The 25,115-nt window shown below is 31.4% G+C and overlaps 1 protein-coding gene across 1 annotated transcript; it reads left to right on the top strand.

The window, feature by feature from the left end:
- Window positions 1-9,590: 9,590 nt before the first annotated feature.
- Window positions 9,591-17,826, top strand: LOC129614949 (uncharacterized). Its single transcript, XM_055529933.1, has 3 exons — window positions 9,591-9,800; window positions 16,439-16,511; window positions 16,826-17,826. Exons 1-3 carry the CDS (start codon window positions 9,591-9,593, stop codon window positions 17,824-17,826), a joined length of 1,284 nt encoding a protein of 427 aa, XP_055385908.1.
- Window positions 17,827-25,115: the final 7,289 nt, after the last annotated feature.

The raw sequence follows: 25,115 nt of genomic DNA, 5'->3' as shown, positions 1-25,115 counted from the left end.
TTATTAACAATTGATTATCATGATTTTGAAAATATTTAATAGTAATTCTGGTAGTTTCAATTTTAACTATTGTTCTTTCTTTCTTCTCTTTTGAAAGAGAATGATTTGAGAGTAAATAATTTAACAGTGCCTTTTGCCATTTTAACACTATGCTTTTCTTTTTTCTTAATTTTTCTCTCAATCGTTATTACAGTTATAACGATTCTGATGAGAAAAATATTGCACAATTTATTAATTTTATATAAACTACTTCACTTATCTTTTGTTCTGTTTTAGATTTGGAGCAATTCAGTAGGTCATATGATAATATGGACTGTTCAAATGAAATCATAGTTATATATAAAAAAAATTATGTTAAGGCAATGTTTGTTCATAACCAATCTGTCACTAAGCTAAGGCCGGATATAAACGAAAAAGATTTACTTTATTTTTGCACGTCACTATATCGTCAGAAAACTTGCTGTGAGCTACTTCAAATTTTATCCACCGCGGGCTTCTCTCTATCTCTATTAACCCCAGTAAAAGTTCCAGCGCAATGTGAAGTTGATAAAAATTTTAAAGCAGTGCCTTTTGATTATCGAAACAAATTAAATATCGCTGATATAAATGATTTTAAATGGATTGTCTTTGATGAAATTTACGATAAAATAAATCCAGCTATGCTGAAGTATCCACGATATATTATAGATATGCACATAAAAAGAATCAATGAATTTGAAAATATATCAGTTTTCAAAGAGCGCATTGCACGATTATTTTTTAACTGTGACTATAAATCTGTTTATAAAAATATTATTTCAAAAGAAATTTTAAGATTCATCTGTTGTTCTACTTATCCATGTTGTACTTGTTAATTTAAAAACTAAGAAATAAAGATATAGGTTTGCTATAATTAAAATGTTAAGTTTAAAAAGTATACTGTTTAAAAAAAACAAAAAAAGATAAAATAAAATAATAGTAATAATTAGTAAATAAGTTGATATTTTATGATTAGTTTTGTATTTTACATATGTAATTATTTTCTAAATTATTTGTTGTTTAAAGCAATTATTAAGTATAATAATTAAAATTTTTTAACACCCCACACTTATCTGATAAGAAGACTATACAACACTAGTGGGCTTCCACTACTGTATAGTTAAATTTCAATTTACTCTATGTGTACTAAGTTAGATATAGTATTGATTTAAAATTGTAATTGTAAATTGAATAAATAAATAAAATAAATAAAAAAAAAAAAAAAAAAAAAAAAAAAAAAAAAAATAAATTTTTCAAAAACCCACAATTCCATACAAATGTTCTTTTTTTAATAATAGTTCTTTATAGTTAATTTTTACAATTTTATTATTTTTTAATTTTATTGGTTTTATTAATACATTCTTATAAATATTTCGATTTGTTAGGGGAATTTCTAGAAGATAGAATAAGCAAGTTCCATTGGTAATCACTTTTATGTTACCTAGATCAAGCGCTTCTTCCGCGTTATTATAAGGCAATTCCTGATTATTCAATATCTGAGTGAGAGTATTAATCTCAGCTCTCGATAATAAGATAGGGTTAATAATATTATTTTTTGTTCAGTATATGTCATATTTGAGGTTAACTATTTCTTCTTTAATTAGTTTTATTTTGTATTGTAGTTTTTGTATGAAGAGTGTAAATGTACTATAGTGTATTTGGTTCTTTATTTTTTCTATGATTTTATTTGTAATTTGTGTTAGGTTGTTGATCCTATCTTTGAAAGTAGTATTTATTACAGTTTGCTTATTGTTATTTTCTAATAGATTTGTTAGTTTTCTTTTAATCATCACGAGGTCATCGTGATCGGGTGATTCTGCAATCCATTTCCATGTACTTCCGAGAAAGTTAAGTGACCACTTAATCCGGGGTGGCATGAATTCGTTTAAGAATTCCCGCGCCTGCTGAACTTCGTGCTATACGTATGGGTACAGAGTGTGATTCTGTAATGCTTCGTTGGAAAGACGCGTTTTCAGCTGCGTAATAGCATCCCCAATTTCGGTTACATCTGTCACATGGATTATTCTGTACTTCCCCTCTTCTATTTTTGCTTCTCTGACTTCTACAGTGAGTACATAGGATCCGGTGTAATCTAAAATTTATATGAGTGTTAAGGTCCTGGTCATTAAAAATCTGAAATATAAAGTGGTAAGAAGAGATAAAGAAAAGAAATCAAAATTTGAATTGTGGGAGTCACATAAAGTGTGGAATGGGAAAAAGAAAAATTGATTCGCTATATTATCCTGATCTTATATTAGATTTATGCACTATTCTTCCCGAGTTGGTAACGATCTTTTACCACTAAAGTTTCTGTTTTGATGATCGTTAGGATTTTGAAGAGTTTTAAATTGTTAAGAACCGGCGGTTCGTTTTTGAGTTGCAGTTGGGACAGGTTAATCGTATTTTGCAATTCTGAATTGATATGTTGTGCATAAGGTCTTTGATGTCTCCAGGAATTAGGGAAATGTTCATATTCCCGCTGGCCGTATCTAAAATTATTTCTATTTTGATGTGGTCGATAGTTATTATATCCAAATTGTTTTATTTGACTAAAATTGTTCCTTAAGTTGCTATGCCGGTTATCTATATGTTGTCTGGCAGGACTTGGTTGTGTAAAATTGTATTTCCGAAAGTTTGAACTATTTTTATGAAGATGTGTATTAGAAATAGGTACCCGAGTTAATTCGCTATTTTTTTTGATGATTTGGGTTATTATTCTTGCTCGTCATATTATCTAACTTTAAGCTTAATTGAAGTGCTTGAGGCAGATCCTGCGATTCCCTCACTCCCAATAATCTAGGTAAATCACCCTTTAGTCCGCGAATGAATGTATCGAGTGCGATACATCCATGCAGCTAAGCTTCTCGAGGATAAGCGTCAAGTGCTGATATACTAACATGTAGAATTCCTGTATAAAGCTATTTCTCTGGCTCAAACCTGTAAGTTGGTTCGCCAGTTTTCCGATATCCCTATTGTCAGAATAATGCAAATTTAAAAATTCAACCATCTTTCGTCAATTTAGTGGGGTATTATATGCCTTTAGTGCCTTATCAGCGTTCCCTATCATCTTGTTCCAGATTGCACTTAGGATTCCATAATACTTGGCAGATCTTCTCATATGATCATAAATCGCCAAGATCCTCTCCACAGCCTTTTTCCCAGACATAGAAAAGGTTCTCGAACTCTTTACTATGTCTGGGGTCGTGTTCATTCCCTCTAATCCTCCTTGTTTGTAAAAATCAATTAGGAAATCGTGCTCCTCTTCCAATTTTTCGTCAAGAACATTGTTACACTCTTCCCTATAAATTCTTCGTGCTTCATGTTTTATTAGTTCTCTAATAGATTTATAGATATTTGCGCCTTGCCCATCGAGCACATGTTCCGAATCATTTTGGTCCACAATTTGGGGCTCCTCATCAAATTCTAGATGATTCCCTATGCGGCTCAATTCTGGTCCCAAATTTTCGGGAGTGGATGTCATTAAAAATGGAGCTGAAGGCGGTCTTCATTCCATATCAAATACTTTCAAGGAAATATAGAAGATATTTCGATTTTTTATGTTAGAAGAAGGCCTAAAGTGTTAAAAATTAAGGACAAAATAATCAAAGGCTAACCGGAAAATTGGTTATCAGAAATTCAAAGAAAGCCTTTTACTCTACTATAATAACCACTTTCAGTTTAAAATACTTTAAGATTTTGTTGTAATAAATTTCTGTGTATGTGTAAAAGTTTAGAAAAGAGATTTTGAAGGAATTTTGTTAGGAATATGCCACACACCGCAAGGTTTGATTTAAAATTTCTTGCTTATTCCTTTACAAAATTTTGCTTGACGTTTTTCAATATAGTTTATTTCTTTTTATTTTGACAAAATTACTTGATACAAAAATAAGTAAACAAAAAAAAAATTTTTATTTGCCTGTAATAATAAATATTTAAATATGAAATATTAATTAAAACAATTAAAAAAAAATCTGATGTGGTCAGCACATAACCGACCGCATTGTGTATTGTCTAGTTAAATGAAAGTGTTACAGAATATTATAAAAATGTCTGTTAAATACTTCTTTCCAATTCTTAGGACATTAGTAAGCTTATAGTTAACATACTTAGAAAAATGTAAATTTGGCTCTTAGTAGAGTTTCGCTTTGTTCTACCCAAATTCCCTGAAATGCTCGCCAGTTAGTTTCGGTAACAACCAGAACTCAAGTATCAAATTTCAAGAAATTCCATCAATTTGTTATATGTTCATTGCTTTAACATGAGGAATTCATACATCAAATTTCAATGAAATCGGTTGATTATTTCTCTTTATATACACAAAAGTGTATGTTTGGCCCGTAGTAAACGTCTAGTTGCCGATGCCTGACCTTTCCAAAAAATTTACATGTTCATTGTTTTAATACGGGGAATTCATATATTAAATTTCAATGAAATCGGTTGATTATTTCTTTTTATACACACAAAAATATATATTTGGCCCGTAGTAAACGCCCAGTTGCTGATGCCTGATTTCTTCCAAAAGTTAGGAATTTTTGCGTATGATCGAGCAAAGCTTATATATGAAATTTCAAGTAAATCGGTTGAATACTTTCTTCAAAATGGTGAAAAAAGTAAAATCGGCCCGCAAATCCGTTTTCGAGCCCTGATCTTTCCAAAAAATTTATATGTTCATTGCTTTAATACGAGGAGTTCATATATTAAATTTCAATGAAATCGGTTGATTATTTCTCTTTATATACACAAAAATGTATATTTGGCCCGTAGTAAACGTCTAGTTGCCAATGCCTGATTTCTTCCAAAACATACGAATTTTTGCGGACGGTCGAGCTGAGCTTATATATAAAATTTCAAGTAAATCGGTTGAATATTTTCTTCAAAATGTTCAAAAATGTAAAACAGGCCCGCTAAAAAGTGCAGTTCCCGAGGCCTGATATATACCAAAAGTTGATCGATCCGTGCCATGGTGGAAACAAACTTACATATAAAATTTCATCAAAATCGGTTCAGCCGAACTTGAGATACACGCGTGCACACACAGACCGACAGACCGACAGACCGACAAACCGACAGGTTGCTAAAAATAGTTTATTTACACTTCCCTACTATGGAGAAGTACGTTCCCACCGAAAACTCGATATGCAAAATTTGTTGCCATCACATAACCTACCTATTGTTTACACAATACGGTCGGTAATAACTGACTTGTTTTCTCCCCCTTTTATATAATTGTTTCAGTCATTTAATTATTGATAATTTTATTTATTATTTAATTTAAAATTTATTTATTTTATAAAATTTAAAAATGTTGTATGGAGTTAGGTTAAATTTATTTTATAATCAAAATCAAATACTTATATAATTTTCGTCCGATGCGACAGAAAATATTTCAAATTTCCATATATTATTATAATTCTTTTACAATATAATTAATTTTCACTTAATGAGTTTTAATTTTTACAAATTTTTTTTTTATATTTTTGTTCAAAATCTACTTAACTACAAAATTGTTATCAATTTTATTTGTTCTATTAGTAAATTAAGATTAATTGTATTAGTAAATTTAATAAATTTTTATTAGTAAAGCAATTTTAATATCAATTTTTCTACAAAGTTGAAAGATTTATGAGCACTATTACTCTTTTGGTTAAGCACTAAATTTTCTGCACTATGATTAATAAAATAAATCGTTTATTAGTCTAAACTATTACTATTTAGATTAGGCAATTAATTTTCTATATTAAAATTCTAAGATAGATTCTATTACTTTTTAGATTAAGCACTAAATTTCTACACTACGATTAATAGGATCGATCGTGTTAGTTATCGAAATTCTATATTCTACTGTTATTTCTATTATTGTTTTTGCTTAATATGTTATTTTTTCTCTTTTTCTCCCTACTGATGGGGATACTTGTTGACGAGAATAGGATCCACTATAAAATTCTTATAATTTTTTTTTAAAAAATGCTTATTTTCTTTTCTCATTTTTAAAAAATGCTTATTTTAGACTACTTTGGGGCACCTTTTTTGTAGGTTGTAGGAGCCTGAAATTTTATCAGCTTCTAGATATTCATGAATAATTTCTTTCGTTAGAAGAGAGTTTTTTCCCATCTCCACCACCCCTCAAGTTATCGGCTCTTGAAATTTGTAAACTTTGAATTTTGGACGCCTTATATTCCCGAAACCGGAAGCTTTTTCAAATTTCTATAAACGCAAAAAGCTAACGGAAAATTGCATAAAATTAAAAAATATAAATATTTTTCTTGACTCACACAATTAACCCTTGAAATCGAGCATTATGTTAAACCAACTTTTTATAATTTTTGCTTTATTCAAAGACTGCGTATATGCATCATCCTAAATATATGAGCAGTATTTTCACTTGTTATAGGGAAAAGTGCTACAATACAAACCATTGGTTTGACCCAACTTTATTTTTATTTGTTTTTTATTTGTTATTTGGTTTTTCATTTATATCAAAATTTCTCTAAAGATTTTATTATTTTTTTCAAAATTGTTTCACAAGTTTTTTATTTTTTTTTCACAGTGTTATTCACCCACACTTCTCACAACCTAGGTAGTCCCTGCTCGGACGCCAATTTAAGTTCTCTAGCGTCCACCTCGGTTCTGTCCTTTACCTTCACTTCTTTTATTATATTTTATCAGAAAAAAATACTTTATTTTATTTTAATAAAAAAAACAATATTTTAGTTTAATTTTACAAACAAAAATTTTATTAGCTATCGCTTCTGATTATCAAATATTAATAAACAAATTTTATAAAATTTTAATTTTTGTAACCGATCGCTCTACTTTCAATGTCAGAACGATATCAGCTGCAAGGTGACCGTTCAACGAATTTTTATGTGAACTAAATTTTAAGGTAGTTCACACCGAAAATAGCTGTGTTGACGATTTCGCAATTTTTAAATTAAAATTTTTTGGTGAAAGGTGATAGGTTAACGTCTGAAACAATGTGCAACGTTAACTTATATATTTACTTCTACGTATATATTTACTTCTGCGAAAGTTCTAATAAGTTAAAGATAGGTTAACGTCTGAAACAATGTGCAACGTTAATTTATATATTTACTTCTACGTATATATTTACTTCAGCGAAAGTTCTATATCACAGCTTTTATAGTTTCTGAGATATAGCCAAATAACTTTTGAAGTTGCATGACATCTACCAGAAGGAGCCAAGCACTTTCAACAAATTTTATTAATCACATTGGTCATACTAAAATACCCGCTCGTGTGAAATTTCAAACCCACAGCTTTTATAGTTTCTGATATATAGCTAAATAAATTTTAAAAATGTATGGCAGCTACCCGAACCAGTAGCTCGATCATAGCCAATTTATATAGGGTTCTGGCATTTACCATAGTAAATCATTTTGTGAAAATTTGGCGAACTTAGTTCAATTAGTTTTTTTTAGTTTTTATTTTTTTTAGTTTTTATTAGTTTAATTTAGTTAAAGCTAAATCAACTCAGAATTCGATACTCATAAAAAACATACACTTGAGTCTATATTTCAAACCATTATTTCTTAGCGTTAAAAATTTAAGGCAAATTTAGTATACCCTTTGAACAGACGTTCATACGGGTGTAAAGATGCTTACTTGGCAAAAAGTTTAACTCAAAAATTCTTAAGAAAAAAAACCATCGCAAAATTAGTAACTCATTAATGTAGGCCAGTGAATTATTCAAATATATAAAGCATTATATATGATATTTGAATAATTCGCTGTAAATTGAATAAGCCAATGTAATTTGTGAAAAGCGTGTTCTTAAGATGAACTTTCGTTAACGCTAACTCTTCACGGGAATTGTTTTCGTTTACAACAGCTAACATTCTAGAAATAGGTTCATTCTTCTCATAACTAGTGCGATGACAAGGCAGATTGTAAATTTTATTATTCCGAACACGCCTAACTCATAAAAACCTGTATCTAACTCGGTTATCGTTATTTATGAAATAGTCAAAAATAATAGTTAAGGATCGACGAGAATAAGTAACGACGGAGCATTTCGAGATATTAAGAAAAAGATTGCTAAAATCGCACCAATGTGCAAATGAATTTAGGTCACGCTGCAAAAGCAGGGCATCAGCATAAATACTTATATCACTATTGTTTATTATACGAGTGACATCATTAATAATGATAATGAATAGAATAGGCCCCAAATGACTACCTTGAGGTACACCCAAATTTGCAACAAAATAATTGGAGGTGCAAGAACGAAAAATAACGCCATATTTTTTACTACATAAGTACGAACTAACCCATTTAATAAAAAGGAGAGGAGAACCATACTTCATCAGCTTGAAAAGAATAACGTAATGTGGTAGTAAATTAAAAGCTTTACTCAGATCAGTGTATATAACATCCGCCTGGGAACCGGATTCCATTGTATTTAAAAATTTAGAACTACATTCGACTAGGTTGGGGACCGTTGATTTCATTTTTAAAAACCCATGTTGATTTGTCACCACCAATTCTGAACAAAAATTTTAAATTACATCATAGACCATTAATTCAAATTCGCACTTAAGATGTTATGCCTTTTTTATTTTTGGATTTTTTTATAATTACACTAAAATGGTAAATAATCTTAAGTCGACATAAGAGGTTATGCAAAACCGTGAAATTTTACTTTCTTAAGTCGACTTAAGATGAAATTCTCTTGTAAAAACTTTTAAAATACACCATTTGGAAAAAAGGCAAATTATCTTAAGTCTACTTAAGATGTTTTGCCTTTTCACATTTTCGGCATTCAGTTTTCTTAAATCGACTTAACATCATTCGCCTTGTGCAGTTTTCGGAAATTCATGGAATATTTCGGAAATTCAGTTTATTAAAATATACTAAAATTTATTCATTTTTCACTATCGTTTGTACGTTTGTTTAAATATGTATATAGGATCCATATACAAACGGACAACAAAATTTAATTCAATATCTTTTTAGGAAACGTTTACAAAACTATATACCATTTAAGTTATACACAATTTTGTTACAAATATTATTTAGTCTATGTAGTAATTTTCAAATATTCGTAATATTAATATCGAATATTAATTAAACTAAGAATATCGAATATTATAAACTAAGAAAAATAAACAGTAAATATTAATAAACTTAAATATTTAATATAAATAAAAAAAACTACGGCAGACTAGTCACCTACGCTATGAAACTAGGGCATGATATCATGCACTAGCCCTATGCTCCTTCTAGGAGTGAAAAAGGAAAAACAAAAATGTAGGTATACAAAAACCGCGAAAGAATTGTTATCTTTTACTATGTACTAGTTTTCAATGAAAGTTTGAATAAATCTTGGCTTGAAATTCTTTTGAAGTTGAAGTTTTGATGTATATTACTTTAAAATAATTAATTTGAAGAAAAAAATTTTGTGTACATTACTTTTTATTAAAAATATTAAACATTTTTTTAGTATAAAGTCTATAAAAATCTAAGCCGCCTCCAGTAGTCCTTAATAATTTGGTTCATACTATAATCCAATAAAGTCAACATTAAGAAATAACGACATCAATAATAAGGTTAAAATGATGAGTAACAATCAATTTAAGCTCATTGTTAGTTCCGAAATGGATTACAGGAATCTTACCAGGGCCATGAATCGAACTGGACCAGAATGGGATACCTATGAAAAACCAGCCAGATCAATAAAAGTCATGGTAAGGAATCTTCAACCCAGTTGTGAAGAGGAAGATATAATAGAAGATTTAAGCTCTAAGGGCTACAAGATCTTAGATGTAACCATTAAATTAAAAAATAAAATAAAATGGGAAAAACATTATGGTGCCTTTACCGCTATTTATGTTAACGTTCTCAAATGACAAGGAGATGACAAAAATTTATGAAATCGATCACATAAGCAAGATGAAAAATAGGATAGAGGCACTTCGAAAGGATAGGACCATTCCCCAGTGTAAAAGGTGTCAAAGGTATGGGCTAAAAATTTTGCCAGAGAGAATTAAATTGTGTTAAATGTGCAGGCAGGAACTTAACCGCAGATTGTAGTGAGCCAAGAAGTACTGCAGAAAAGTGCTCCAATTGTTTGGAGACGCACCCAGCAAACTATATGGGACGCCTTGTAACTAAGGAACTGCAAATACATAGAAATAACAACAACAACAATTTGAAGAAGAATTCTGACCGGCCACCGAGGCAATTCACTTCGAGAATAATATCAAAAGATGTGACATACAAGGACGTTCTCTAAGCAAGTGCTAGTGACGTGAATGTTTTATATAAAATGCATAATATAATGCTAGAAATGATGGACAAAACAACTCAGAGGTTGGGCATTTTAGAGAACGAGAGAAAAAATCGAATACAAAAAACTTGGTAAAAGATGAAACAAGGTAATTTTAAAATGGCAACATGGAATTGCAATGGTATTGCAAATAAAAAAGCAATGCTTAAAGTTTTTTTGCATACACAGAATATAGACGTGTTCCTCGTAATTGAAACAGATAACTTTAAGAAGCAGGATTCAGTTTCGATACTATAGAATTTACAACTCGAACCACCCTGGAAATATAGCGAGGGTTGGAACGGCGATAATAATAAAGGAAAATATAGTGCATTATGATCTGCGCGAGATGCAAACCGAAAGAATGCAAATAACGGCGGTTCAGATTAGTTTGAATAAGCAAAAATTTAGAGTGGCTGCATTATATTGTCACCTCAGATTTAAAATGACGGCAGAAATGTTTCAAAACGTTCTGGCCGACCTAGGCGACAGATTTACATTGGAGGGTGACTTTAACGCCAAGCACACTGATTGAGGTAAAAGACATATTTCAACTAGAGGAAGAGAACTAAGGGCAGCAAGTTGCGGCGCGGAGTGCCTTCTTCAGTCTACTGCGAAGCCAACGTATTGGCCAATAACAAAACGGATCGCGAAAAACTTTATTGTTCTAAACTCCGATCATTCGGTGGTTGTTCTTAAACTTAAGGAAACTATTGTAATGAAAAGAGCGAAACCTGCGCTGACAAATGGAACTACAGATTGGTCAAGATTTCGTTTAGAGATTGAACGACAAATGGATCTAAGAATAAGAATAAGAACGACGCAGGATATAGATGGGGAGACCGAAAGTTATCCTTAAACTATTCAAAATGCGGTTTTGATTAGTTCGAAAATTAATGGTATGCGAAGGAACGGCATTAAGTATTCTCTACATAAACTAGCAAAAATAAGACAAAAAAAGGGGACCAGAAAGAGGTGGCGGCAAACGCGTGACCCTATTGATAAAGCTAGATATCAAAACGTGGTCAAAAACTGACAAAGACAAGGCAAATGCGTTTGCGGATCATTTGGCTGATGTATTCTGTTCGCATGACAGTCAAGGCGTGCATTATAATGAGGAATCTGAAAGAAATGTTATAGAGGAAATCAGGACTCTTATAACTAAAAGCTCCGGGCTTTGACCTAGTATAGGCTGATATTTTGAAAAAATTTACCAAAAGCAGTATAACGATGCTTACGGGCCTAAAAAATGCGTGTATAAGGTTTAATTACGTGCCTAACATTTGTAAAGTTGCAAAGATAATTATGCTGCACAAATCCGGCAAACCTATAGACAAGACGACTTCTTATAGACTAATCTCATTGTTTCCGATGATTTCAAAACTCCTAGAGAAGGCTTCAGCCAATAATTGAAAATAAAAAGTTAATCCCGAATCATCAATTAGGTTTTCGCCGGAACCACTCAACCACAGATCAGATTCATCGAGTAATTGAAATAGTAAAAAAATCAATTCATTGGAAAAAAAATCAATATGTTCTGTCACATTTTTGGACGTAGGCCAGGCCTTCGATAAGGTTTGGCATTGTGGATTAATAAAAAAAACTTAGACGATTACTACGAAGACAGTATGTTAACATGCTGGAATTTTACCTGACTAATAACAGGAAGATGAGTACTCTTCGCTTAAGGATATCAAGTCGGGGGTACCACAAGGAAGTATATTGGGCCCGATTATATTTGTTATACACGTGTGATATTCCTGCATCGGAAGGAGTAACAACAGTTACATTTGAGATGATACAGAAGTTGTCGGAATATAACGAAATGAAAATGAATCTACACAAAAATTACAAAAGGCAAGTGATGAGATCTAAAATGGAGTAGAAAGTGGAATATTAAATTTAACGAGGTGAAATCAGTACACGTGAATTTCACTAATATCTAAAAGTGACAATTCATTTTCCGTTCGGATGAATAGCGTTTTAATTCCGTTCGCAAACACTGCGAAGTACTTGAGAATAACGTTGGACGCTCAGATGGAAGGAAAATTAAGAAAAAGAGAGCTGAGCTCGGGGAGGAATATAGGAAGTTTAACTGGTTCTTGGAAAGTCGTTCTCCGTTTGATATTTAATCTAATAGGTTTGATAAGTTTAGATATATAATCAAATATTGAAGCTTGTCTGGCCCTAAGGTATTCAATTATGGGGCAATCTATTCAAACATTTCAAATTAGGTATTATCAGACATTGTAAACGCCCCCTGGTCGTAATGCCGGTATACACAGTGATCTCACGATCATAAGTGTCACCGATGAAGTTTATAAAGTTGGGTCAAACCAATGATTTGTATTGCACTTTTTTTAAAGTTGACTGTATTTAAAAGCACTTTTCCCGTAACAAGTGAAAATACTGCTTTTAAATACAGTCTATGTATACCTATCACACTACTAAAATTATTTTTATTTATATACGAAACTATTTCTAGGATTGCATATACTTAGGATGAACGATTTATGCAAGATTTATAAAGTCAATTGTTTGTGTTAAGAAAAATAATTATATTTTTTATTGGCATGGAATTTAGCTTTCAACGTTTACACAAATTTTGAAAAACTTGTGGTTTTGAAATAAAGGATACCAAATATTCAAATTTTATAAATTTCGAGAGCTGACAACTTGAGAGGGGTGGAGACGGAAAAAAATTTTCTTTTAACAAAATAAACTATTTATGAATATCTAGGAACCTAAAATTTCAGACTCCTGTAACGTACGGTGTAGAAGAAAAACAGTATCAAAAATTTGGAAAAAACGGGGTTTAGATAATGGTAATTTTCAACGGCCATTTTGTTTTTAGAAATGGTATGCCGCAAAGTTTAGAAATGGTATGTTAGAATATATAATAATCTGCAATAGAAGAAGCCAGCTACTGTTTTTCTGCTCTTACAAAATTTGAAAAATGCTTATGGTTTCACTGGCATATGTGGTTAAAATATACCATTTTTATGGTTTTAGGGGGTATAACTTTTAGAGAGGGAGAGATAGGTGAAAATTTTGTTCTATCGAAATAAGTTTCTATTAAAGATCTATGTACATATAAAATTTCAGCTTTCTGTCTTCAAGGATGTAGAAATTTTGTAAACAAACCCACGAATAGACAGACGGACGGACGGACGGACGGACAGAGTAAAACTAAAAAGCACTTTTTTCAAAATTTTCTTGGAAAAGTGCTAAAAAGATTATTTGAGTAAGCACTAGAGAAAAATTTTTCAAATAAATTTGAAATTATGTGTGAATCATTCCTAGACTTATTGTAAGTCATAAAGTTCGGAAATTGATCAGATTTTCTTTTAGAATTAACAAATTTCCAAAAATACTTGGGATTTTGCTTAAATTCCAAAGAGCAATTTGACAAATAATTTTTATAACTCACTTCACACGAATGTTTAAATGAATGAAATGAATTTACGAAAACAGAATAGGATTATTAACTTATTTTCTCCATGCTTTATTCTTTTTATTTCTCAAGTTTTTTAACTCAATTGAGAATCACGCTGGACTTGAGCATGCAAAACCATGTTAAATGACATCAAAAAATGTCCTTACTGCTGCGTCCATAGCAACATTACAAAGTAATGTCTCAAAATCCACCGTAAAGAAATAATTTAGACCTATAAAATTAGCTCTAGCAAAATTATATCCAAATGATATAATAGGCAGGTAGGATATAGGACTGTTGTAGTTATATATTACGAGACAAACTATTTAAACTTCAGATGATTAAATATGCTGTTGGAAAATACACTTTAAACAAAACCAATTAAATCGACGTGCATATGATGTCATCTAACATGTTGCAATTTTACAACAAACTTTAAAAATTTTGTATAAATATCCTTTAGTGGATACAGCTCCAAATATTACTAAAATTGTGAAAATTGTACCGGTTTTCAAAAATGGGGCAAAAGCGGATTTTGGTAGCTACAAACCTATTTGTATTACTTCCGTGTTATTTAAGATTTTCGGGAAAGTTGTTCACAATCAGTTGACTGTATATTTAGGTAAATATGAATACCGATATTGCAAAAAAATGTTGACCAAGGTACAAAATTTCGAAGATAAAAAAAATCTGTGGCTTTATGTCAGAGATTTCTTTTTATCTTTTCTGAAAAATCTGTGTTGTTTTTAAAGCTGATAACATTAGTCAACTAGAATTTAGCAGAATCTAGTTAGCAATATCAAAAAAAAACGAAATACATGATTATTGGGACAGCACAACCTGAATTTAATGTGTATTTAGAGAAACATATCTTTGATAAAGTATCTGAGATACAAATATATTGAATTATGGATTGATTATCAACTAAATTGGTATACCTATGTAGAAAAATTAACCAAAAAACTTTCTGGTGTAGCTGAAGTGTTCAAAAATGAAATTTTTGAACAAATTTAATTCCAAATGAAATAAAAAAATCTGTTTTATTTGCTTTTTCATAACCACATAACCTATGGTATCAATTTGTGGGACACATCACAAAGGAAATAAACTTGAGACTATGCAGAACCGAGTTATAAAAAAATTGTTCAACTGTAATCTATGCTAATAATATTGTTTTGATAAAGGATTTAGTAACAGTAAAATTGATTCTGTATGTATACGAAATGAACAAACTAAGTATTCATTCATCCATCACATTAATTCCAAGAAGGGAAGTACACTCTAGAAATACATGAAATAAATGGTACAATGATCTCAATAACAATTTAAAATTTCTAAACGTTCAAGAAAAAGTTAGTTAACCAAATTTCGGATAAATATTGTAAAAATTAATAACAATATCTTTTTTCTTTCAAAAAAAATTTTTTTTATTCGTTAATTATGGGTATAATCGGAAAGTAATCGCTGCAGCATCGTTGTGTAATCATGTAAAAATCACGTAAAAAAATGCATCAATACAGTAATATTTTAAAGTTTGGTGTTTTAAACCTTTTGAAAATAAACGCCAAAAACCATATGATTTTCAAAGTATCCAAAAAGGCAAAATAATATTTCATCAGCAAGGTAAGCAAATCACATCGGTATAGCAACAGCAACTTTTTTTTTGCATCGACGCTGCATTGATGCATATTTTTAATAACTTTCCGATTATACTCTATACCTGCACTTTGTGAAGGGGTTTGTCCGATCGTCTGCCGATCACACGATAACGCAAAAACGATTAATGCAATCGACACCAAACTTTCACATGTTGTTTCTTTTATGTCGAGGAAAAACCATATTGTAATTGGACTAATTCGGACAACGGGTTCGTGTAGCTGCCATATAACTCAGAGTTTATTTTAAATATTTCAAAAACTAATAAAGGTATAAATATGAGATTTTGTAAAGGTGTATCCAATTACATTCTACTTATATTTTGAAAATTTTACTGGAACTCGTGCACTGGTTCATTTGGTTTGGTACAAGTTAATAATGTTTTTAATATATTAAATGGATTGTTAGATTTAGTTTTTGTTTCTAAAGATATTTGTATTTCAATTAATGAATTTGAATTGCCAATTGTAAAAAAAGATCTTTATCACCCACCATTGTTAATTAATTTTAAATTTATTAATGAATTACCTGTTCAAATTGTAAATGTTTCGCAATTCAATTTTAAATTTGGTGATTTTTCTTCTTTAAATAATTATTTGTCTCAGTTCAATTGGATTGATATTTTAAATTGTAAGTCTTGTCTTAGTAATTCTTACAAAATCTTTTCAAATATTTTGTTTGAAGGTAGTTTTAAATACGTTCCCTTAAAGAGTGGTATTATATCTCCGCCGTGGTATAATAAAAGGCTTCTTTCTTTAAAGAACGCTAAAAATTGTGCTTTTAAAAAATATAAACGGAGTTCACTTCTTGCAGGTCAAATAGTATTTCAGAGATTGCGTAAAGAGTTCGATTTTTTAAGTAGTTTTTTATATAAAAATTTTGTTCTAAGTTATGAATCCAACATAAAATATAACCTTAAATCTTTTTGGAGCTATATAAACACGCGTAAGAGATCATCTGGTTTTTCTATTGGTATTTCTTACAATGATTCTACGGCCTTTGATATTCAGTCTACATGCAATTTATTTGCAAATTACTTCTAGTCAGTTTACATAAATTTATCTGTTTCTCAACCACCAGACTATTATAATAATATTGATGAAATTCTTGATTCGGGTAAATGCAATTATCTTATAGTGACGTTTTCAATTAAATTGTTCAGTTGGATCTCAATCTGGGTGCTGGCCCCGATGGAATACCAAATTTTCTATTAAAAAATTGTATAATCTGCATTTCTGAACCTCTATTAATTATTTTTAATATATCATTGAAAGAAGGTATTTTTCTTGAAGAATGGAAATTCTCTTATATTGTACCTATTTTTAAAAGTGGTTCAAGGTTAAACATTAAAAATTATAGACCTATAGCTAAACTTTCTGCTATACCAAAGCTATTTGAATCTATTGTCACAGATAAAATTTATTTTTTAGTCAAGGAAAATATTTCTCCTTATCAACATGGTTTCATGAGAGGTAGATCCACTACTTCTAATTTATATGTTTTCTTGCATTCAGTACATAACGCAGTTGCACGAGGTTTTCAGGTCGATGACCGGATTTTACTACTTACAAATGATAGTGGTTTTGATATGGATTGTTCTTTCTTATCATTTGCTGATGAAACTAAAATATTCACAGTTATTACTTGTTTAGATGATTGTTATAGGCTTCAACTAAATATTGAAAGATTTTATAAATGGTGTTCCTTAAATGGCTTTATATTGAATATTGAAAAATGTAAAATAATGAGATTTTATAGAACGAAAAGTTGCTTTGATTTTAATTATAATCTGAATAACTCTCTTTTAAATGTGGTTGATGAAACTAAAGATTTAGGTGTAGTTCTTGATCGTAAGCTCACTTTTAATGCTCCCATTGATTTCATTATATCTAAGGCGTTTTCTATGCTTGGTTTTATCAAGCGGAATTGTTCTCAATTTTGTGATCCGTATACTTTCAAAAGCTTGTTTACATCATTAGTTCGTCCACATCTTGAGTATGCCGCACCTATATGGATGCCGTCCTACACTAAACATATTAAACGTATTGAATCAGTACAGAAAAATATGGTTAGATTTTCTTTACGCAAGTTTATTTGCGAGATGAATGCTACTGGCTACATTGCCAAATGTAAGTTAATAGACATTCAAACTCTTGAATCTAGACGTAATGTTGCATCAGTTATATATTCTTACGATATTTTGTCTGCGAGAATAAATTGCCCGTTTATTTTAAATTTGTACAATATTTATGCGCCAATTCGTAATGTAAAAGCTCGTCGTGTTTTATATTTAGATTCCCACCGAACTAACTACGGCTTTTCAGAGCCTATAGCAAATTCTCAACGTTTACTAAATGTTTGTGCTTCTCAGATCGATTTCCATTATAACAGAGATAAGCTTAAAAGAGAAATCACCAAGTTTTTTCATTAAATTTTTTTTTTCTTTCTTTTTTTTTTTTTTAGTTTTATGATATATTGTTACTTATTTTTACAATTATTTTTAGTTACTTATATTTTGTTAAGTTTATTCTTTTGTTATCTTATTTTAAGTTAATTATACATCTGAAATCTGTAAGGGAGATTTCCCAGTAGATTGATATAAATAAATAAATAAATTACTCCGAATGTTAATTTTAAAAATTTGGAATAAAGGTAGCTTCATGAAACTCGGCAGTCGTGTGCCTAATTTCAGCTCAGATAATATATTTCCGAAGTTTTAGTGGAATTACTTGACAAGTTCGGGAAGCTGCCATACAACTTCGAAAGTTAATTTTAAATATTTGGAAAAATATTTATGTTAGATTCATGAAACTTGGCAGTCGTATATCCAATTTCAGGTCAGATATATTTCTGAAGTTTTGGTGGAGTGACTGGGCAGGTTCGGATAGCTGCCAAACAACTCCAAAAGAAAATTGTAAATATTTAGAAAAATAATGAGGCTAGGTTCAGACAAAATATCCGTGAAATTTCTATCGAGTGGTTTGACAGATTCAAGTAATTGCCATTTAGCAATCGAAGTTAATTCCAAATATTTCAAAAACAAATTTTTGAATTCAGATTGTCAAAGAGCAGAGTATTATTCTTGGATTTATAGCGACTGAAATGTTTTTACTTGTTTTTATTTTGATTTTTAATAAAAGTAATATTATATTCTACATCTTTCTTGTTTTGATTTTTAGAATTTTTTTTGAAAACAAATAGAGTTGGGCTTTTTCTACGCCGTACGTAGATTTTTTACATAGTACGTATGTAATTATTACATATTAGAAAAGCAATATCGCTGCTAATATTAACTCTTATTTAAAACCCGTTTAATGGTTGCTGAAGTGCGAAATTTTAGCAGCTATTAGATTTTATAATTTATTTCGTTATTTAATTTATTTCGTTAATAATTTATTTTGTTAAAAGAAAACTTTTTTCCACCTCCACCTTTTCCAAGTTACCATCTTATGAAATTTTTATAATTGGAAAAATTCCAATAACCTTATAATTCCGAAAATGCCGTGCTATCAAAAATTTAATTATTTTTTTTAACTCACGCCATTAACCCTTAAATTCAAGTATTATGTTAACACGTCTGTAATAAATTTTTCTTTTTTTGGTTTTATTTTAAAGATTGCATAAATTGCTCACTCCAAATGTATGCAATCTTTGAAATATTTTGGTATATAAATGAAATCATTTTTAATAATGCAGTAACTAAACAGATTGATTTTTAAAGCATTATCTTTCCTTATTGAAGGGAAAAAAGTTTTTTTAAAATCCATTGGTATGGCTGAACTTTATTTATTCTTTCTTTAGTTTCCGCATAGCTTTGTTATCATTATGTTTGAATTTGAATTTTGATATAAGCATTTACTTTTTTTGTCTGCCTACTTATTTAATTTTGTTGCCTTGCATACATTTCCATCTTTTTCTCCGTACCCGTACGAATGTATGTTGGAAGGTTATACTAAATTTGTTAAATAGTTTGTAGCGCTAAGAAATAATGGTCTGAGATATAGACTCAAGTATGTTTTTGTTCAGCATCAAATTATGAGTTGACTTAGCTTTGTCTGTCCGTCTGTCCGGCCGTCCACCTGCACGTCCATCCGTCCCAATGATAACTCAAAAACTAATTGAGCTAAGTTCAATAAATTTTCACAAATGATTTATGATAATAAATGCCAGAACCCTATTTAAACTGGATATGATTGGAGTACTAGTTCTAGTACGTGACATACAACTTCAAAATTTATTTGGCTATATCTCAAAAATTATAGAAGATATAGTATTGTAAATTCACAAAAGCGAATTATTGGCGGAATTGTATTTGATTAAGGTCATTGAAATTGCTTGACGCCTTCTGCTAGCTGCCATTCAACTTGAAAAGTTATTGTCAACATCAACTTTATTACCGACCGTATTGTGTAAACAATAGGTAGGTTATGTGATGGCAACAAATTTTGCATATCGAGTTTTCGGTGGGAACGTACTTCTCCATAGTAGGGAAGTGTAAATAAACTATTTTTAGCAACCTGTCGGTCTGTCGGTCTGTGTGTGCACACGTGTATCTCAAGTTCGGCTGAACCGATTTTGATGAAATTTTATATGTAAGTTTGTTTCCACCATGACACGGATCGATCAACTTTTGGTATATATCAGGCCTCGGGAACTGCACTTTTTAGCGGGCATGTTTTACATTTTTGAACATTTTGAAGAAAATATTCAACCGATTTACTTGAAATTTTATATATAAGCTCAGCTCGACCGTTCGCAAAAATTTGTTTGTTTTGGAAGAAATCAGGTATCGGCAACTAGACGTTTACTACAGGCCAAATATACATTTTTGTGTATATAAAGAGAAATAATCAACCGATTTCATTGAAATTTAATATATGAACTCCTCGTATTAAAACAATGAACATATGTATAAATTTTTTGGAAAGATCAGTACTCGAAAACGGATTTGCGGGCCGATTTTACATTCTTCACCATTTTGAAGAAAGTATTCAACCGATTTACTTGAAATTTCATATATAAGCTTTGCTCGATCATACGCAAAAATTCCTAACTTTTGGAAGAAATCAGGCATCAGCAACTGGGCGTTTACTACTGGCCAAATATATATTTTTGTGTATATAAAGAGAAATAATCAACCGATTTCATTGAAATTTAATATATGAATTCCCCGTATTAAAACAATGAACATGTAAATTTTTTGGAAAGATCAGGGCTCGAGAACTGATTTGCGGGCCGATTTTACATTTTTCACCATATCCACAGAACAAATTGATGGAATTTCTTGAAATTTGATATTTGAGTTCTGGTTGTTACCGAAACTAACTGACGAGCATTTCAGGGAATTCGGGTAGCACAAAGCGAAACTCTACCAAGAGCCAAATTTACATTTTTCTAAGTATGTTAACTATAAGCTTACTAATGTCCTAAAAATTGGAAAGAAGTATTTAACAGACATTTTTATAATATTCTGTAACACTTTCATTTAACTAGACAATACACAATGCGGTCGGTTATGTGCTGACCACATCAGATTTTTTTTTTCTCGTTTTTGATTATCGTTTTTTACTATTTTTATTACATTTTGAATATTATATATTCAAAGAATATTAAAATTATATATTGTATAGCCCTGTTTTATGAACTATCTTTATAAATTCTCTTTAGTCATAGTAAGTGTATAATTAAATAAATAAATAAAATATTTGTATACAAGTACCTTCCTATAAAACTTTGTTGTTTTTCATTGTCTAATATGTCCTTAAAAAATTAGTGGTAATACTTAATACATCCACTAAACTGTAAATTTTATGATTTTTAATAATGTTAAATATCACTTTAGATAGTGGAAAATATTAATAAAGTTGGGTCCAACTATACGAAACTATTTTTAGGATTGCATATATTTAGGATTTCATTAGTTGAAATAAAGCAAAAATTAATTTAAAGAGGGGCTAACATAATAATCGATTTTAAGGGTTAATGGCGTGAGTTAAGGAAAATATTTTAAAATATTTTTTATTGTCATGGAATTTACTCATACCGTTCTGCGTTTATAGAAATTTGAAAAAGCTTGCGGTATCAGAAATAAAAGGCGTCAAAAATTCAAATTTTACAAATTTCAAGAGGCGATAACTTGATAGGGAATGGAGATGGGAAAAAAATTTCTTCTAACAAAATGAACTATTTGTTAGTTTGTAAAAGCTTCCAAAATTTCAGGCTCCCACAACCTGGGGTCTAGAAGAAAAACAAGATCAAAAATTTGAAAAAAACGGATTTTATGTAACGGTAAATTGGAAGGGCCTTTTTTTTTAATGTTCAAGTATAGTATGCCGAGATAGAAGAAGCAACCCACTGCTTTTCTGTGTTTGTAAAATTTGAAAAATGCATATGATTCTACTGCAGTAAATTGTTCAAAAATGGCATTTTTAAGGTTTTTGGGGGGGTATAACTTTTAGAGGGGGGAGATGGGTAAAAATTATGTTCTACGAAAATTAGTTTCTAGTAAAAATCTAAGTACATATAAAATTTCAGGTTTCAGTCTTCAAAGGTGTAGAAGTTTTGTAAACAGACATACGTAAAGACTCAGTATCAATTTACTTATTTCTCAGTAAGCTCCTGGCACTGATCCGCTGGTAGTATAAAGAATATGTTCAAGTAGAAAATACTTCTTTATATTTATCAACTTATGTTGCTATGATTGCAATGTCGTTCGCGTACGCACAGATTATTGATGTTCATATGAATATGTGTCTTCCTCTGTCTAGTTCTCTAACGGCACTTTGAAACGCCAAATTAAAATATTGTTGTGGATTTTTGATAACTATGAGAATAATTAAAAATAGTGGATTTTTTGTTGACTTTTATTTCATCCGAAAAATTATTTCTCAGAATTCTTTTAAAATTACATAAAACAATTTTTTTCTGTTTTATTTCAGTGCGTTAAGTGCATTTTGAAATAAATATTAATATAATCTATTTCTATCTATACTGTGTTTATTACTCAAACGACTTTTACACAAATTTTATTTTTTTTTGATAAATTAACAAGTTAAAAGCCAGTGTTGCTAGAAAAATAAGAAAAATGAAAGATAAAGTAAAAAATCTGATGTGTTCAGCACACAACCGACCGCATTGTGTATTGTCTAACTAAATGAAAATGTTACAGAATATTATAAAAATGTCTGTTAAATACTTCTTTCCACTTTTTAGGACATTAGTAAGCTTATAGATAACATACCTAGAAAAATGTAAATATGGCTCTTAGAAGAGTTTCGCTTTGTGCTACCCGAATTCCCTGAAATACTCGCCAGTTAGTTTCGGTAACAACCAGAACTCAAATATCAATTTTCAAGAAATTCCATCAATTCGTTCCGTATATATGGTGAAAAATGTAAAATCGGACCGCAGATCAGTTTTCGAGCCCTAATCTTTCCAAAAAATTTACATGTTCGTTGCTTTAATATGAGGAATTCATATATTAAATTTTAATGAAATCGGTTATTTCTCTTTATATACACAAAAGTGTATGTTTGGCCCTTAGTAAACGTCTAGTTGCCGATGCCTGATCTTTCCAAAAGCTAGGAATTTTCACGGACGGTCCAGCAAAGCTCATATATGAAATTTCAAGTAAATCGGTTGAATATTTTCTTCAAAATGGTGAACAATGTAAAATCGGCCCGCAAATCAGTTTTCGAGTACTGATCTTTCCAAAAAATTTATATGTTCATTGTTTTAATACGAGGAATTCATATATTAAATTTCAATGAAATCGGTTGATTATTTTCCTTTATATACATAAAAATGTATATTTGGCCCGTAGTAAACGTCTAGTTGCCGATGCCTGATTTCTTCCAAAACATACGAATTTTTCCGGACGGTCGACCTGAGCTTATATATAAAATTTCAAGTAAATCGGTTGAATATTTTCTTCAAAATGTTCAAAAATGTAAAACAGGCCCGCTAAAAAGTGCAGTTCCCGAGGCCTGATATATACCAAAAGTTGATCGATCCGTGCCATGGTGGAAACAAACTTACATATAAAATTTCATCAAAATCGGTTCAGCCGAACTTGAGATACACACGTGCACACACAGACCGACAGACCGACAGACCGACAGGTTGCTAAAAATAGTTTATTTACACTTCCCTACTATGGAGAAGTACGTTCCCACCGAAAACTCAATATGCAAAATTTGTTGCCATCACATAACCTACCTATTGAGGGCCCAAAACCTTCAGTCTCTCCAGGGACAAATTTCTAAGTAAGATAGGGAAGCAAAATCCCAGCCTCAAGATAAGTTCCTGGAGGGTGCTAAGGATGAATAAGGAAAAGGACGGGGGCTGCTCCATCACCTTTTCCGTGGATGATTCCGGATTGGAAAATCTACGGAAAGCGGAGTTCCGACTTTTCCTGAATTTCTTCCGTGTTACCGTTCGGGTTAAAGGAAGAAAATCCTCTCAAATTGCCGGCGGCAGGGAAGGACAAAATAAAAAACCAATGCCCAATGCGACACCTACGAGCACTTCAGGCCAACCAAAAGAGCCAAAACTCATTGTCTAAAGTCGCTCCGAAGATGGCGGCAAGGGAAACGGAAGGACCATCGACCAGCACGCCAAATACAAGCGTCCCGAGGGAACCAAAAGGGCTCAAGCTCATTGGGAAGCCCGGAACTGCTTTAGTATTTGCTGTTGGAGAGGCTACGTGGCACCTGGGACGGCAAAAGAGGCTGCGGCAGGGCAGGCGCCCAAGATGTGTAAAAAGGCGGCAATGGGAGGTAAGGCTCTTGTAAAGCCTTTGTCTAAAGGGCCAAAGCCTATAGACAAGAGCCGGAGGAAATGATATGGTTGTGAGGTAAATCCAAATAAATATACAGCATGCTAGGACATCTACTGATATTCTAGCTCATAGATTTATGAAGGACCACCTCGATATTGCCCTTATCCAAGAACCTTACATAGTGAAGGATCAGGTTAAGGGCCTAACAGGTGAGCTATTGTATGATAGTACAATTGGGGGCAGGCCTAGGGTTTGCATTTTGTTTAGTAAAAGGCTAACGTATTTTCCCATTCCACATTACTGTTCTAAGAATCAGGTAACTGCGTTGGTGAAGATGAAGTCTTCCGGGGATTGGACAAGGTTTATTGTGTGCCCATCCTACCTCCCGGGGGACAATGCCCACCCAGACGAACAACTGAAAGATCTAGTGGACTTTTGTGGAAGGGGGAACTTCCAACTGATAATAGGAAGTGATGCCTACTTGAATTTATATATAGCAATAAATTAATGGTTATGAATGAGGGCAATAGGCCGACATTCATAAATGCAATTAGGGAAGAGGTCCTTGACATCACCCTTTGCACTGAATTTATCGGGTACCCCAATCCACAGATTGGAGTCAATTCGAAACGCTCCTCATGAATGGGATTGGATCCGTTCCTGCTTCTGTCAGGACGGTGATGGATATCGAACTGGCCAGCGAGGCCCTGACGGCGGCTATTACTAATGCCTATCACAGGAGCTGCCGCGCTTAGACGAGGCGGAGCAATAGGAAGTGCCCGTGGTGGAATTAAGAGCTTTCAAGGCTTAGACTAAAGACCAGAAAGCTATTCAATAAGGCCAAGGCGTCGAGTTCGTGGGAAGAGTATAAAGACTCACTCACAAAATACAATAAAGAAATTAGGAAAGCGAAGAGAATATCGTGGAGGGCGTTCTCCAAG

The sequence above is a fragment of the Condylostylus longicornis genome, unplaced genomic scaffold (genome assembly GCF_029603195.1).
Source record: "Condylostylus longicornis isolate FDR11 unplaced genomic scaffold, ASM2960319v2 ptg000130l, whole genome shotgun sequence".
Lineage (NCBI taxonomy): Eukaryota > Metazoa > Arthropoda > Insecta > Diptera > Dolichopodidae > Condylostylus > Condylostylus longicornis.
The sequence above is the reverse complement of the archived record's forward strand: the minus strand, read 5'-3'. Positions and strand labels throughout refer to the sequence as shown.

Bases quoted from the DNA above. Each gene is read 5' to 3' on its own strand.
- LOC129614949 (XM_055529933.1), top strand. From the start codon at position 9,591: ATGATGAGTAACAATCAATTTAAGCTCATTGTTAGTTCCGAAATGGAT. The intron at 9,801-16,438 runs GTAACCATTAAA...AATTACTTCTAG, and splicing joins AGGGCTACAAGATCTTAGAT to TCAGTTTACATAAATTTATC. The intron at 16,512-16,825 runs GTAAATGCAATT...TTTATTTTTTAG, and splicing joins TGATGAAATTCTTGATTCGG to TCAAGGAAAATATTTCTCCT.